Raw genomic sequence first — 12,223 nt, 5'->3', positions numbered from 1 at the left:
AAAATTCCTTCCTGAATTTGCATCGCTGGTTTCGCACGGGTCAGTTTGGACTCCACACTTGTAAGTTAATAGTAGCCCTTGGCATAGGATAGGCCTGGCGGAATTTCCGAATTTCACTCCTGCTGGACCTTTCCCCAAGAAAAAACTCAACCATTAAGGGAAGAGGGAAGTGAGCCTAGGACCATTATTGCTTCAGGGTGCTTCATACCCGCCTAGGACTCATTTCAGTTATAAATGTGGATGGGTGAGAGTGAAAGAGTTTAGGCAAATTTGACTCAGTAAACCCAAAGATTGAATCCACCACCTTGTGGAGTGGTGGATCTAAAAGCCACAGAGGGACATCCGAATATTACATCCATCCATCTATCTATCTATCTATGTATCTATCTATCTATCTATCTATCTATCTATCTATCTATCTATCTAATCACTGTAGTATTTACTTTTTTTACCTTTTGGGGAAGCCATTACCTGCTTTTAGTGCATTTGAACCTGCATTTTGTGAGTCCCAAACAAACACACATTATTGCTCGTTTCTTTAATAGAAATTGTGTATTTTTTACTACCATGTTAAGAGACTTTAAGTGTATTTCTAATTACAGGATATGACTTTCCATATAAAATAAGTGTGTGATGGACCATAAGAAGCGTCTTTGTAATGTTTGGGCTACAACAACTTTATGTTTAATAAGCTAAGGCACTGATGGTTAATTTTATTATTGATTTTACTATGTTTGTACAATCAATTGTATTTTGTTAAATAGTTGATATTCTTAAGCTTCAGTCCTTGAAACGCTTCAGTGGGAATAAGCCCCACTAAACACAGGGCAGCTTATTTCTGACTGGACACACATAGGATCACACTATTGATTGCATCTGGTGACAGATTTGCTTAATTCAGTTGAATAAGCTGAGCTGTCTTAAGTATATGGGGTAGTTGAGAAAGAAAGTCTCTCAAATATCACAATACGTACGTGCAGCATCCTCTTCTCAGTCCATGCAGACCTAATACAAATAATTCTGATAGTGGTGGTACAATGCCACTATTGTCCATAGACAGAAATATTCAAAAGATATCTTGGAGCATCCAGGAATGAAACAAGAGGAAGAACAGGTTTAATATAATATGGAAATATTTGATCATAAAGAGACCTAAACCTATCTACATCGGAACCAAGAAGTGAAAGACTCTACAAGGTCTAAAGTAGAACCAGAATCCGGCTGTGAGTCTGGAAGAGTGAGTTTATGTCAGTTCTTCTTTTTAAAATAAGAATAATAATAATTTATTTATATAAAACATCCAAACAATACAATATAAAACAATGCCCTATAATACACAATATAAGTAATAAACAATTTATTAACATATGTTCTAACTTAATTCCATTTAACATAATATAATTAACATAAGTGTGCTCCCTCCAACCCCGGGATCTTATTCATATTTCCAAAATCTCATTACTTCCTCTGGAGGTATTTTCCCTCTCCCCTTTAATAGTACAAATTATAAAAACTGTTTCAATATTCCTTCAAAATCATTCGTCTTTATCATTCCTCTTCTAACTTTCATGTTACATGTTAATTAATCATTAATAGCAATATCCCATGTTTCTTTATACCACTCTTCTATATGATAATCCCCTTGAATCTTCCAATTCCTAGATATCATTAGTCTTGCTGCTGTTAACAAATTCGTTATCAATTCTTTTGTCTCTTGATTACACTTCAGTTCTCCATAAATTGATAATAATGCCACAATTGGTGTCTCTTCAATCTCCATTCCTAACATTTCTTTTATCTCTTTAAACACCATTTTCCATAATTTTTGTACATCTTCACATTCCCAACACATATGTAAATACGTTCCTTTCTCTTGACAACCTCTCCAACATATTGCTGAATTCATCTTATTTATTTTATTTAATTTCACAGGGGTTAGGTACCACCTCCAAACAAGCTTGTAATAATTTTCTTTTATCCTCGCGGACATGTTTCTCAACACTCGTTGTTTCCATATCCCTTCCCAACTCTGTTGCCCTATTTGTTCCATCATGTCAGTTTCCCATACCATCTTACCTACACTTTCCGTCTCTCCCTTTTCCACTAATATTCTATATATTTCACTCGTTAGACCTTTTATTGATTTTTTTTTCTCTTTTCTCATTTTCTTTTTTTAAAATCAGCTCCTCAAACTTCGTAATTCCTCTACACTCTCCATTATCATTTAACCATTTCTTCGTCCACTGTTCTAATTGAATATAAATTAACCACGATACATTTCCCTCTTTTAATCTCTCCTTTATTTCTTCCCTAGTTTTCATCCTTTCTAACCAATCTTTTACCTTTCATTACCTTTCCTTCTTTTACATTTTTTCCCAACTCTTTTTTAAAATTTTCTGGAAAGTTCCTCATCATTATCACTGGTGATATTGGGGAAATACTTGGAAGTAAGTCCTTTTTGTATAATCGCCATATTTCACAGTGATTTTTTAAAAGGGGGTTCTCTATTTCTTCCCCCCATTTCTTTGCATAATCTCTGAAAAAGATATTTTCTAATTTCCATTCTATATCCTCTCCCTTTCTATCCTCCAACCAACTTAAATATTCTATTCCTATCATACTTTCTACTGCATGTCTCAACCTATTAGCTACGTGATATAACTTTAGGTTTGGGAGCCCTAGCCCTCCTTTTTTTGCATTGCATACCAACTTTTTTTATTAAGTCTCGCCTTTCTATCTCCATTAGAAAAATTATTTACTATACTTTGCCAACTTTTTAATTCTTTTTCTGATATTCTTATTGGCATCATTCTAAATAAAAAAAATACTTTTGGTAACATCCTCATTTTTATAAGGGCTATTCTTCCAAACCGAGATAAATTTATTCTTTTATATTTTTCCAATTTACTCATAACTTCTTGTTTCAAACTATTAAATTTTCCTTTTCTAAATCCTCTAAATTCCTAGTAAGCTTAATTCCTATTTTATTATTTCTTTAACTTTCATATTTTTCTCTTTACTCTCCCACTCTCTCTCCTCTATTTTAATTTCCTCCTTGCACAGCACATTGGAGGTGTTAATGCTTGAGGTTAGAATTAGAAAAACATAAATGTAGCAAGATGCTTACTCTCTACAAGAGGGCTCAGCTGGCACATCAGCTGCAACTAAAGAAAGGCAGTCTTAAAAAGGATGTTCTGGGTGTCCCCGGGCACATCCTAATTTCCTGGAGCTGTCTCTGCTTTCCCTCCCCCACTGCTTTTAAGGAGGATGGGAAAGCACCATTGGCATCCCTGGGGGAATTATGGACTTTCCGGAGGCCCTGGAAAATGAGCTTTCCTGCCCACTCCACTGTTCTAATTGGGAGTGCAAGAGGGGAAAGGATAATTTCTCTTTCCCCCCCCCCACTGCACCAATTGGGACATTAAGGCCCCAAATGGAGTAGTGGTGGAGGGCGAGAAAGTGTGGATTCTCCTCCTCTAATACTATTGAGTTCTTTAAGGTGCACACCCTAATGAAAAGAGCTGTGCACACCTATGCTATCCTGGTCATTGTTGCCAGACAGCATAGGAATGAAAGGAACTCCTTGCTACTGTTCCAACAATGTGATGGGCACACTCTCCATCACAAGTAACTCACCTGCACCAACAACAAGCACATTACATTCTTCTTTAGTGTTGGTACCAATTAGAGCCACAGTATGTCTTTCCCCTAACTCATTCAATTAGACATGATACTGTGCATTCAGCTGGTTATACAAGCAAGGATTTCAAAATTGTATAATACTTGTTGGCCCTATGACAAAAAGTTGCATTGTGGAGTGCTCCTACTAAAGATAATCCATTCCAACCACCCTCCCATTCACTTTCCCACAATACTCAGTAAGCATGCAGTGGCTTCTGAGCATGTTCAGTCTTAATTGGGCTGTTTTGGTGTCCTCTTCCTTTTCCCCTCTAAATATTTTTTGTACTTCTGCAAAATTTGGGGCTCCCCCATGCCAGCTGATACCTCCTGCTTATGCACATTGTTTTGGGCACATAAGAACTGGAACTCAAAGAATCGAGATGACATTTAATGAAAAGGTAAGAAAAGAGCATTGTTGGAAAAGAAACAAGACAGAAGAGGGTTCAGTGTATATTCAGTGGAATCATGAGACCTGGAAATCCTCATTGGACTGATAAATGTGAGTACAAGTAAATTTGCTACAGGATCAATAGATAGCATAATATCAGTAAAATTATCAGTGGTTTAGATGACAAGGGATATTATTAAATAGTTTCTGATAAGCATAATCCTGAGTTCTTCTATATTTCACATACATTCTTCATTGTATTGTACTTTGACATGCTGTTAACCAATTCGATAACCTTTGGACCAAAAATAGTATACAAATAAATCTTAAGCATAGGTCGTGGAGAAAAATCAAATCACAGTTAAATGACGTAAATGTTGAATTACAGTGAAAACATTTGTTATTTGTGGAACGTGTGCCAACAACTTTCCAAAAAAGTTTTGTTTCATGAAAATTAGTCAACAGGAAGATAGTGAAAAAAGCTAACCAACTCCTGACTTTGAATTATATATGTAAAATTTAAAATAATATAGAAATACTTTCTCATATCACATTTGTTCCACAATGTTTTATTAACACAACTCTATTGTCCATAGTCACCACAGAAAGGAAACAATTCAAAATTCTCTACACTCCATCTCTTTCTCTGCTTAATAAGTTATAGAAAAAAATATTTCGAAAGAAGTACCTTAATGGCAATATCTTCAGAAATTCTAATTCCAATTCGCCATATTCCTCCAATGACAGGAAGGGAAAGAGGCCCAGGAGGGTAGTGTCTGCGTGTCCAGAGTTGTCTCAGGAAGACCAAAATCAGAAGAGCCACCAGCAGAGCAATCAGAAGTGCCCATATCCCCATCATTTTCCTGCCTTCTCTTTCTCTTTGACGGTTGCTAAGATATCTGGATATGTTGACTCTGCTTTTCCTGGCTTCCTTTTGCCTTCCTTAGAGATGTTGCCAGTTCTTTCTCTTATTCCCTGTTAACGTCTATTTATATTCTCCAATTGCAAAACAACAAAACCAAATAAGCATTGTCTCTTCTGATATCATATCCATGTAGCCTTGCAATTTGGTCCTCCAGGCATGTGTCGCAGTAGCACAATGTGTTATGCAACATGGCTAATTCTGGTATGTGTAAATCTAATAATTGGAATGAGGAATGTTTAATTAGAGATGCCAGTCTAATTTTGCTCAAAGCTAACACAGGACCATTTTGTGGGGTGGGGATTGCCCTAAATATTCAGAAAAATCAGTGAACCATACGTTGATGAAATATATATTAATCTTAGAAGAGTCCTGCTGGATCAGACAAGAGGCCTACTTAGTTCAACATTTTGTTTCCTACAGTGACCTGCCAGATGCCTCTGAGTGGCTAACAAGCAATAGCCCTCTCCCAGTGTAGTTGTCTAGCAACAGGCATTCAGAAGAAAGCCATTGATAGCCATTTCCTCCATGATTTGTCCAAAGCCTTCTAGGCTGTTGGCATCAGGGATGTGTGAATCCTGTCTCTTTTACTTCCAGGAACTTTTCTCATTTGCCTCCCTGTACTCTCAGCTATCCAAGGAAAGTTGCAAGCACATGTGCACAGACCAGCCCTCTAAAACCTGGTGCCCTCCTGATTTGTTGGTGGCCATGCTGGCTGGGGCTGAAGGACATTGTAGTCCAGCTCAGCTTGAGGGCACAGGTTGATGAAAGCTGCTGGCAGAGACCATTCTGGAAAGTGCCAGGTACATACTGGAAAATGGGTTGTTTCTTCCTTTATATTTTACAATAGCCTTTGTCCATAAACTGCTCTATTTGCATGAGTCGAGGATAGAAACTGATCAAGTTTTGGTAATGAGCGTGACAGCATGGGTGTACCAGGGAGGTGATGGATTCCCCAGGAAAAGGGGGCACATGGCCCTCAAAGAAATACAAAAGAGTGGTTCAGAAAGATATATCTGACAAGGAAGACATTGTGGAATCTCACTTAGACACGGAGATGGCGTTCGCTCACAAAGGCTATATTCAGCAAGACAGAAAAACACGCTGGAGCAGAGACCTCACCTTCACTAAGGTGACATGACATGTAGAGGTGGGTTGTTTTTTTTAACTTGGATAGGGTTCCCATTATTATTGCATACAATGGCAATGTTATTGCTCACCATAGAAGCTAGACTGATGGCAGCTGCAGATATTGGCTGGTGAGTTTTTCTTTTCAGATGAGTCTCTGTTGCAGAGGCTTCTACACCCCAAAGCAGATTAGCTTTACACAGGTGCAATGTGAATGTGAGACATATGCACATATGTGTATAGTTACATATATGGTTTTCCTCAAGAACCCTTTAGGAAATCTCCATTACAGAAAGAGAGCAAACCTCACTAATTTTAATTTCAAAGTTCTTACAGGTGTTTAGAGATTTCCATTACAGAGGGAAGCGAATAAGAAGATTACTTTAATCATAGTGTTTACTGTAATAAAATATTTGTGCTCTGACATACTGAAACATTTCATGGCCCCAGTTCCAGGGAAGGGCTGTTGCAACCTTCTGAAGTCCCAAGGATTTCAATTTGCTTTAGGCATGCCTAACGTTCGATGAATCAGGGCTATGAAATGTAAATCCTTTGTTTTCAAATATTCATTATGGTTAAAGATAGGGGTGTGCACAGACCCCCCGCTCCGCCCCGCGGGCCGATCCGGAAATTTCGGATCGGCCCGCTCCGCTCCGTGCCGCTCCGCCCATACTCCACTCCTCTTCACCGCGGAGCTCCGGCTCCAAATTGGAGCTCCGCAGTGAAGGGGAGTGGCACCAGGTAAGGCCGGGAGACGAGGGCGGGAGGTTTACCGGGCCCTGCCGCCATCGCCGCCCATGCGGCGACGGCGGCAGAGCCCGGTAAGGGACCAAGGGAGAGGGGGGCCTTACTTGCCTCCATCCGCGGTCTGTCGGCGTCTTCAATTGAGCCCGCGGTTCAACCAGGAAGTCTGGGCAATGGCCCAGACTTCCTGGTTGAACCGCGGGCTCAATTGAAGACGCCGACGGACTGCGGACGGAGGCAGGTAAGGGAGAGGAGGGGGGTTACCGGGCCCTGCCGCTGTCGCCGCATGGGCAACAGCGATAGCGGCAGGGCCCAGTAAACCCCACTTACCTTTCCGGCGGAGCTCCGGATCGAGGCGAAGGATCCGCCGGCCCCCCAATCCTCTTAGCCTCCGCCTTAAGGGCAGGGGAAGCCCCCCGCTCCGCTTCTAATTCGCCGGTCCGATTAGAAGCAGAGCACATCCCTAGTTTAAGACTTTTTCTCCAGGCAGATGTTGCCATTTTGCTATTCATGTGTTTTTAATATTGAGTTTAAAGAGAGGGGTCCTCTGACTCCAGGGTAGCATTGGGTAATCCTGATTCCAAGGAGGGAGTGTGGGGTTCCCGGCAGTCATCTGGGTACTGGAGCTGCCACCCCTGCCGTCTTCCTGTTTTCTGACAACCAATCGGAAGTCAACTTCAGCCAGGACTGCCTGCGGATTGGACATGGAGCGAGGTCAGATGGCAGAAGAGCCAGGGTGCCCTCACTCCCACTGAAAAAGTCAGGGTAAATCCTTGCCTTTTTTCCTGTGCAGATTTGTGGGAAAGCCCTGCAGTGGCTGCAAATCTGAGGCTGCATCGTATCACTGACACAACACAGATTTCAGGACAACGGCATTTGCACTGTGTTCCCTTTGAAGTGCTAATATTGTCCTGAGATGCACGTTCACTATCTCTTTTTCAATACACTTTATTTCTGAAGGATATTGTGGTTGAGGTTTAACTTAAAAAATTTCCTAAAAATCAGAGGATGATCCAATTTGCTTCAAAATTGGCACAACTAAGGATCTATTTAGAAGTTATCATGGTGCCCAGTTAAATGTGTGTATCTTGAAAATGACAGAGATGAATGCAGTTTTGCAAATCTGGGGAATAGTTGAGGGTTAAATTGTTAAAAAATCACTAAAAATCATGGCATGATCCAATTTCCTTCAAAGTGGTCATGCCTAAGTTCCTATGAAGAATCTACCATGGTACCTAGTTACATGTGTGTAGCTTGAAAAATGACAGAGATAAATGCAGTTTTGTAAATGGGGTTGGGAGCTTTAAAAATTGCTTAAAAATCAGGGGATGATTCAATGTACTTCAAAATTGGTATGAATATGGATCTATTTAGAAGCTATTTAGAAATACATGTGTGTACTTTGAAATATAAAAAAGCTATAGGTGTTTTTCTTTTCCAAATCAAGTCAAAGGGGGGAAAAATGAGGTTGGACCAAAAATGGCGTCCAGAGCTCCGGATTGGTCCGAATCAATTCTAACTGATCCGGACCTCCCCCGAACCAATTCGAAACTGAATTTAGGGTGTTTGGATCAGCCTGATTCACTCTGGATTCAGGGATCCGGAACGGAGTGGAGTACAGCCCTATTTTATATGCTCTTTGAAATAGTTTTATGTATTATATTGTATTTAGTATAGTTCCCTGCCTCGATCCAGAGGGAGAGGTGGGTAGAATTATTATTATTATTATTATTATTATTATTATTATTATTATTATTATTATTTGCATATACATTGCATCTGTGGCTCAAAACAGTAAACAAACAGTAAGCAAACATTAAAAAATTAATGATTTGCTCAATTTGGGTATTATGAATGATTGAGTCCAATCTCTTCTACTTTAAATCCCATTTTCCATTAGGAAGAAACTACTCCATATATATATATATATATATATATATATATATATATATATAACACCTGTTCTGTTCATTAGCTTATCCAAGATGCATAAATATTTGCTGCTGCTTCTTGTTTAATTTTTGAAGGGACTGGAATTGAGGATACGACAGTTGCAATTGACTGATTGCTCTGTGTACATGGAGGCCAGAGCAAAAAAGCTGTAGTGCTTTAAAATAGAGAAAAGGAAAAAGAGAGAGAGAGAGAGAGAGAGAGAGAGAGAGAGAGAGAGAGAGAGAGAGAGCATGCCTAGACCATGTCTGCTTGTGAATTCAGGGGAAGATCTCGCAATAACCATATCGGGAGATCCTCCCCACTCTGCCAGAAGGTGCAGGCATGCCCAGAGAGAGAAAGAGAGAATAAATTGCACCAAACATAATTGGTTATTTGGTTTCTGATCTCTTCCTTAGAAACTAATAAGCAACAAGAAAGCCTTTCGAATTACAGGAAATCTACATGTGCCCTATGTGAATCTGAGCTATAAGCTCACTCTCTATAAGCATTGATGTAGCACACAAATAATTACATGATAGAACTCTTAATTAAAGACAATGTAAATTTGCAACTGATTACAATGAACTCAATGACGCAGGGTGCAATCACACGAATCAGAACATGCTTCTTGTATTTTGCATTGTGCCTGCCTGACATATGTTTCTATCCTGTCAAATCATAAGAACATAAGAACCATAGATTTGTATGAGGGCAGTATGATACTGGCCATTTTATTCTCAATTCATTGTCTTATAATGCCTAACATAGAGTTTGCCTTCTTTACAGTGGCCACACACAGGGTGGACATGTTCATTGAGCTGTCCACCACAATACCAAGATCTCTTTCTTGTTTGGTCACTGCCAGCTCAGATCCCATTAGGTTATACTTGAAGTTGGGATTCTTTGCTCCAACGTGCATCACGTTACACTTACTTACATTGAACCATATCTGCAATTTGGATGCCCACTCTCCCAGATTGGAGAGATTTCTTTGGAACTCTTCACAATCCATTTGCATTTTAACAACCTTAAATAATTTGGTGTCATCAGCAAACTTGGCCACTTCACTGCTCACTCCTAATTCCAGATCAACCTGATTGATCTCTTTAAAAGGAACTGCAGGTCATTATACATGTGTCCTACTTAGTTCATTAAGTCTTGTTGAAGTGTAGTAATAACAATTATAATTACTACTTTGTATTGGCATGGAGCTTTTCTTGCCCATTTCAAGGAAGCTATAATTATGTCATGAAATTGCATCCATCTCAAAATACAAGTCATAGATCAAGATTTGTCACTCCTAAATGACTGGGTTGGTGTGTTTGTTTATTCAATTGTTTATAGACCACCCTCTAACGTTACCCATCTCAGGGGTCCCCTTCTGATGAGTAGGTGCCAGAATGTGTTTCTGGGAATATATTGTCTCTGCTCTTTAGGACTTCTTCTATCATATTCCATAAGGTTCATTTTTGTCTGTCTTGTCAATGAATACCTTCATTAACACAGTGGGTTTTGAGATATTCCAAGTCTTCACTCAGCTCTATTTCTTCTTTTCACCTGATCCACCTGCAGAAGAAGATTCCATGAACGAGTACTTCAGATCAATGAGCAATTAGATGAGGAAGAACAAACTGAATGTCAACCTAAAGAAGACAGTAATGTACATTGTGTATGGTTCATCCTTTCAGGAGAAGAGTGGGTCCAAGGTTCCTTACATCCGAACTGGCTAATCACAGCTTCTCCTAAGAAATAAGGAACAGCACCTGCATTGTATTGCAACATCCTAACTTATGGTTCTTCAGGATTTGATCACTGATATTCTTCTAGAAACAGTTGAAGGCCATTTTCTTTGATACTGTGATTTTACCATTTCCTGTATGAGGTCAAAGTGGTGATGATAATGAAAATGTTCTTCTGATCTAACCAATTGTGCACAGGGCTGGGCTGAGATGATTCATCAAGAGGTGACTTACTGGCAACCTGGGATTTCACTAGTGAGAGGTAGAAGGGGGCAAGGAAGGAGCCAATGCCAGCAGCATCCCCCAGTACAACACCCACGAGGGCTCTCGAAGCTGTGGGGGGCACAGCTGAGGCAGCAGCAAATGCAATAGCAGCACCAGTGGCAACTGCAGAGGATACAGCCTCAGAGGCTGACGGTAAAAGGAGGAGGAGGAACCAGCCACCCTCAGACCTGAGCCATTAGAAGCCAGACACTAAAGGGGGAAAAGAAGCTATCTACTGTGGTAAGAGCCCCCAAAGTGGGCTCTCTCCATACAAAGGAATCGCAAATTGATCTCATCTTAATTGTAACTTCTATCCCATGCTGCTGTTGCTTATCTTTTGTACCAGGTGTTCTAACTATGCCTATATATTTTAAATATGTGTATGTTTTAAATAACTCTTTTAGCCTGTTTGTATAATGAACAAATGACTGTGATTTTATGGTTTTAAATTAATGATTGTTGGTATAGTTTCTATTGGGTCTGTGACCACATAATAAAATGTATGTATGTATGTATGTAACTCCGTGCTCAGGGTGAAAGAGATTTGACGCTCCTGCCTTCAATGGTCAGGGGCCAGAATATTTCATGGGCTAGTGGTCTTCAACTGGTCCAGACCCATGACCCACCTCGGATGTGTATGTTTTAAATAACTCTTTTAGCCTGTTCGTATAATGAACAAATGACTGGGATTTTATGGTTTTAAATTAATGATTGTTGGTATAGTTTCTATTGGGTCTGTGACCGCATAATAAAAATCCATCTATCTATCTAAACAAAAGAAAAGCCAGACACTAAAGGGGGAAATGAAGCTATCTACTGTAGTAAGAGCCCCCAAAGTGGGCTCTATGTTGGAACGTGACTAGCCGCCGGGACCAAATAACAAATAGAAACAGGGTAAGATCAAAGCCTTGGCTTTATTTCTGCAGCGAAAAGACTGCCTGCCTCAAATCCAGGAGCAGCCCTGAACGCTTGTCAACCGGGACTTTTATACTGTGTGACAAACAAGTTATATCATATAGGTACAGTGTGCAGGCGCTAGTAAATTTCCACAGTTGCTATGGACTAACATTGCAGCTGTTATATCAATGTTCTTTCACCCAGGGACGAAATCCAAACAGCCCCTAAGCACGACTCAACACTTTCAGCAACAGAGGGTTCAAAAGCGCTTTATTGATTAGTAATCAAGGTCTGGTCTTTTCAAAGGGAGCAGTCAGACAGAGAATAGGGAATTCAGCACAGCATTTCAAGCCTGCAAGGGGCAGGGCCCTGTTGCAGCATAAACCAATCAGACTTTTTGAAGTTCCAAATAAATTTTTCAAGTGTGGAAGAAGATTCATATTGCAATTTATCTACTCCTCGATTCATGGCATGTTGGGATTTCCTTTGAAATGGCCCCATTGAGATGTCTGCAGCTTTAAATCCATA

General features: G+C 39.9%; 1 protein-coding gene across 1 annotated transcript in view; it reads right to left on the bottom strand.

The window, feature by feature from the left end:
• LOC134402406 (cytochrome P450 2J5-like) overlaps window positions 1-4,999 on the bottom strand; it is a 42,138-nt gene extending 37,139 nt beyond the window's left edge. Inside the window, exon 1 of the mRNA XM_063131835.1 lies at window positions 4,758-4,999. Within this exon, the coding sequence (XP_062987905.1) occupies window positions 4,758-4,928 (171 nt within the window). The 5' untranslated portion in view covers window positions 4,929-4,999. The remainder of the gene's footprint in view (window positions 1-4,757) is intronic.
• Between the last annotated feature and the right edge of the window lie 7,224 nt (window positions 5,000-12,223).

This window comes from Elgaria multicarinata, chromosome 8 (assembly GCF_023053635.1).
Source record: "Elgaria multicarinata webbii isolate HBS135686 ecotype San Diego chromosome 8, rElgMul1.1.pri, whole genome shotgun sequence".
In the NCBI taxonomy this organism is placed as follows: domain Eukaryota; kingdom Metazoa; phylum Chordata; class Lepidosauria; order Squamata; family Anguidae; genus Elgaria; species Elgaria multicarinata.
The sequence above is the reverse complement of the archived record's forward strand: the minus strand, read 5'-3'. Positions and strand labels throughout refer to the sequence as shown.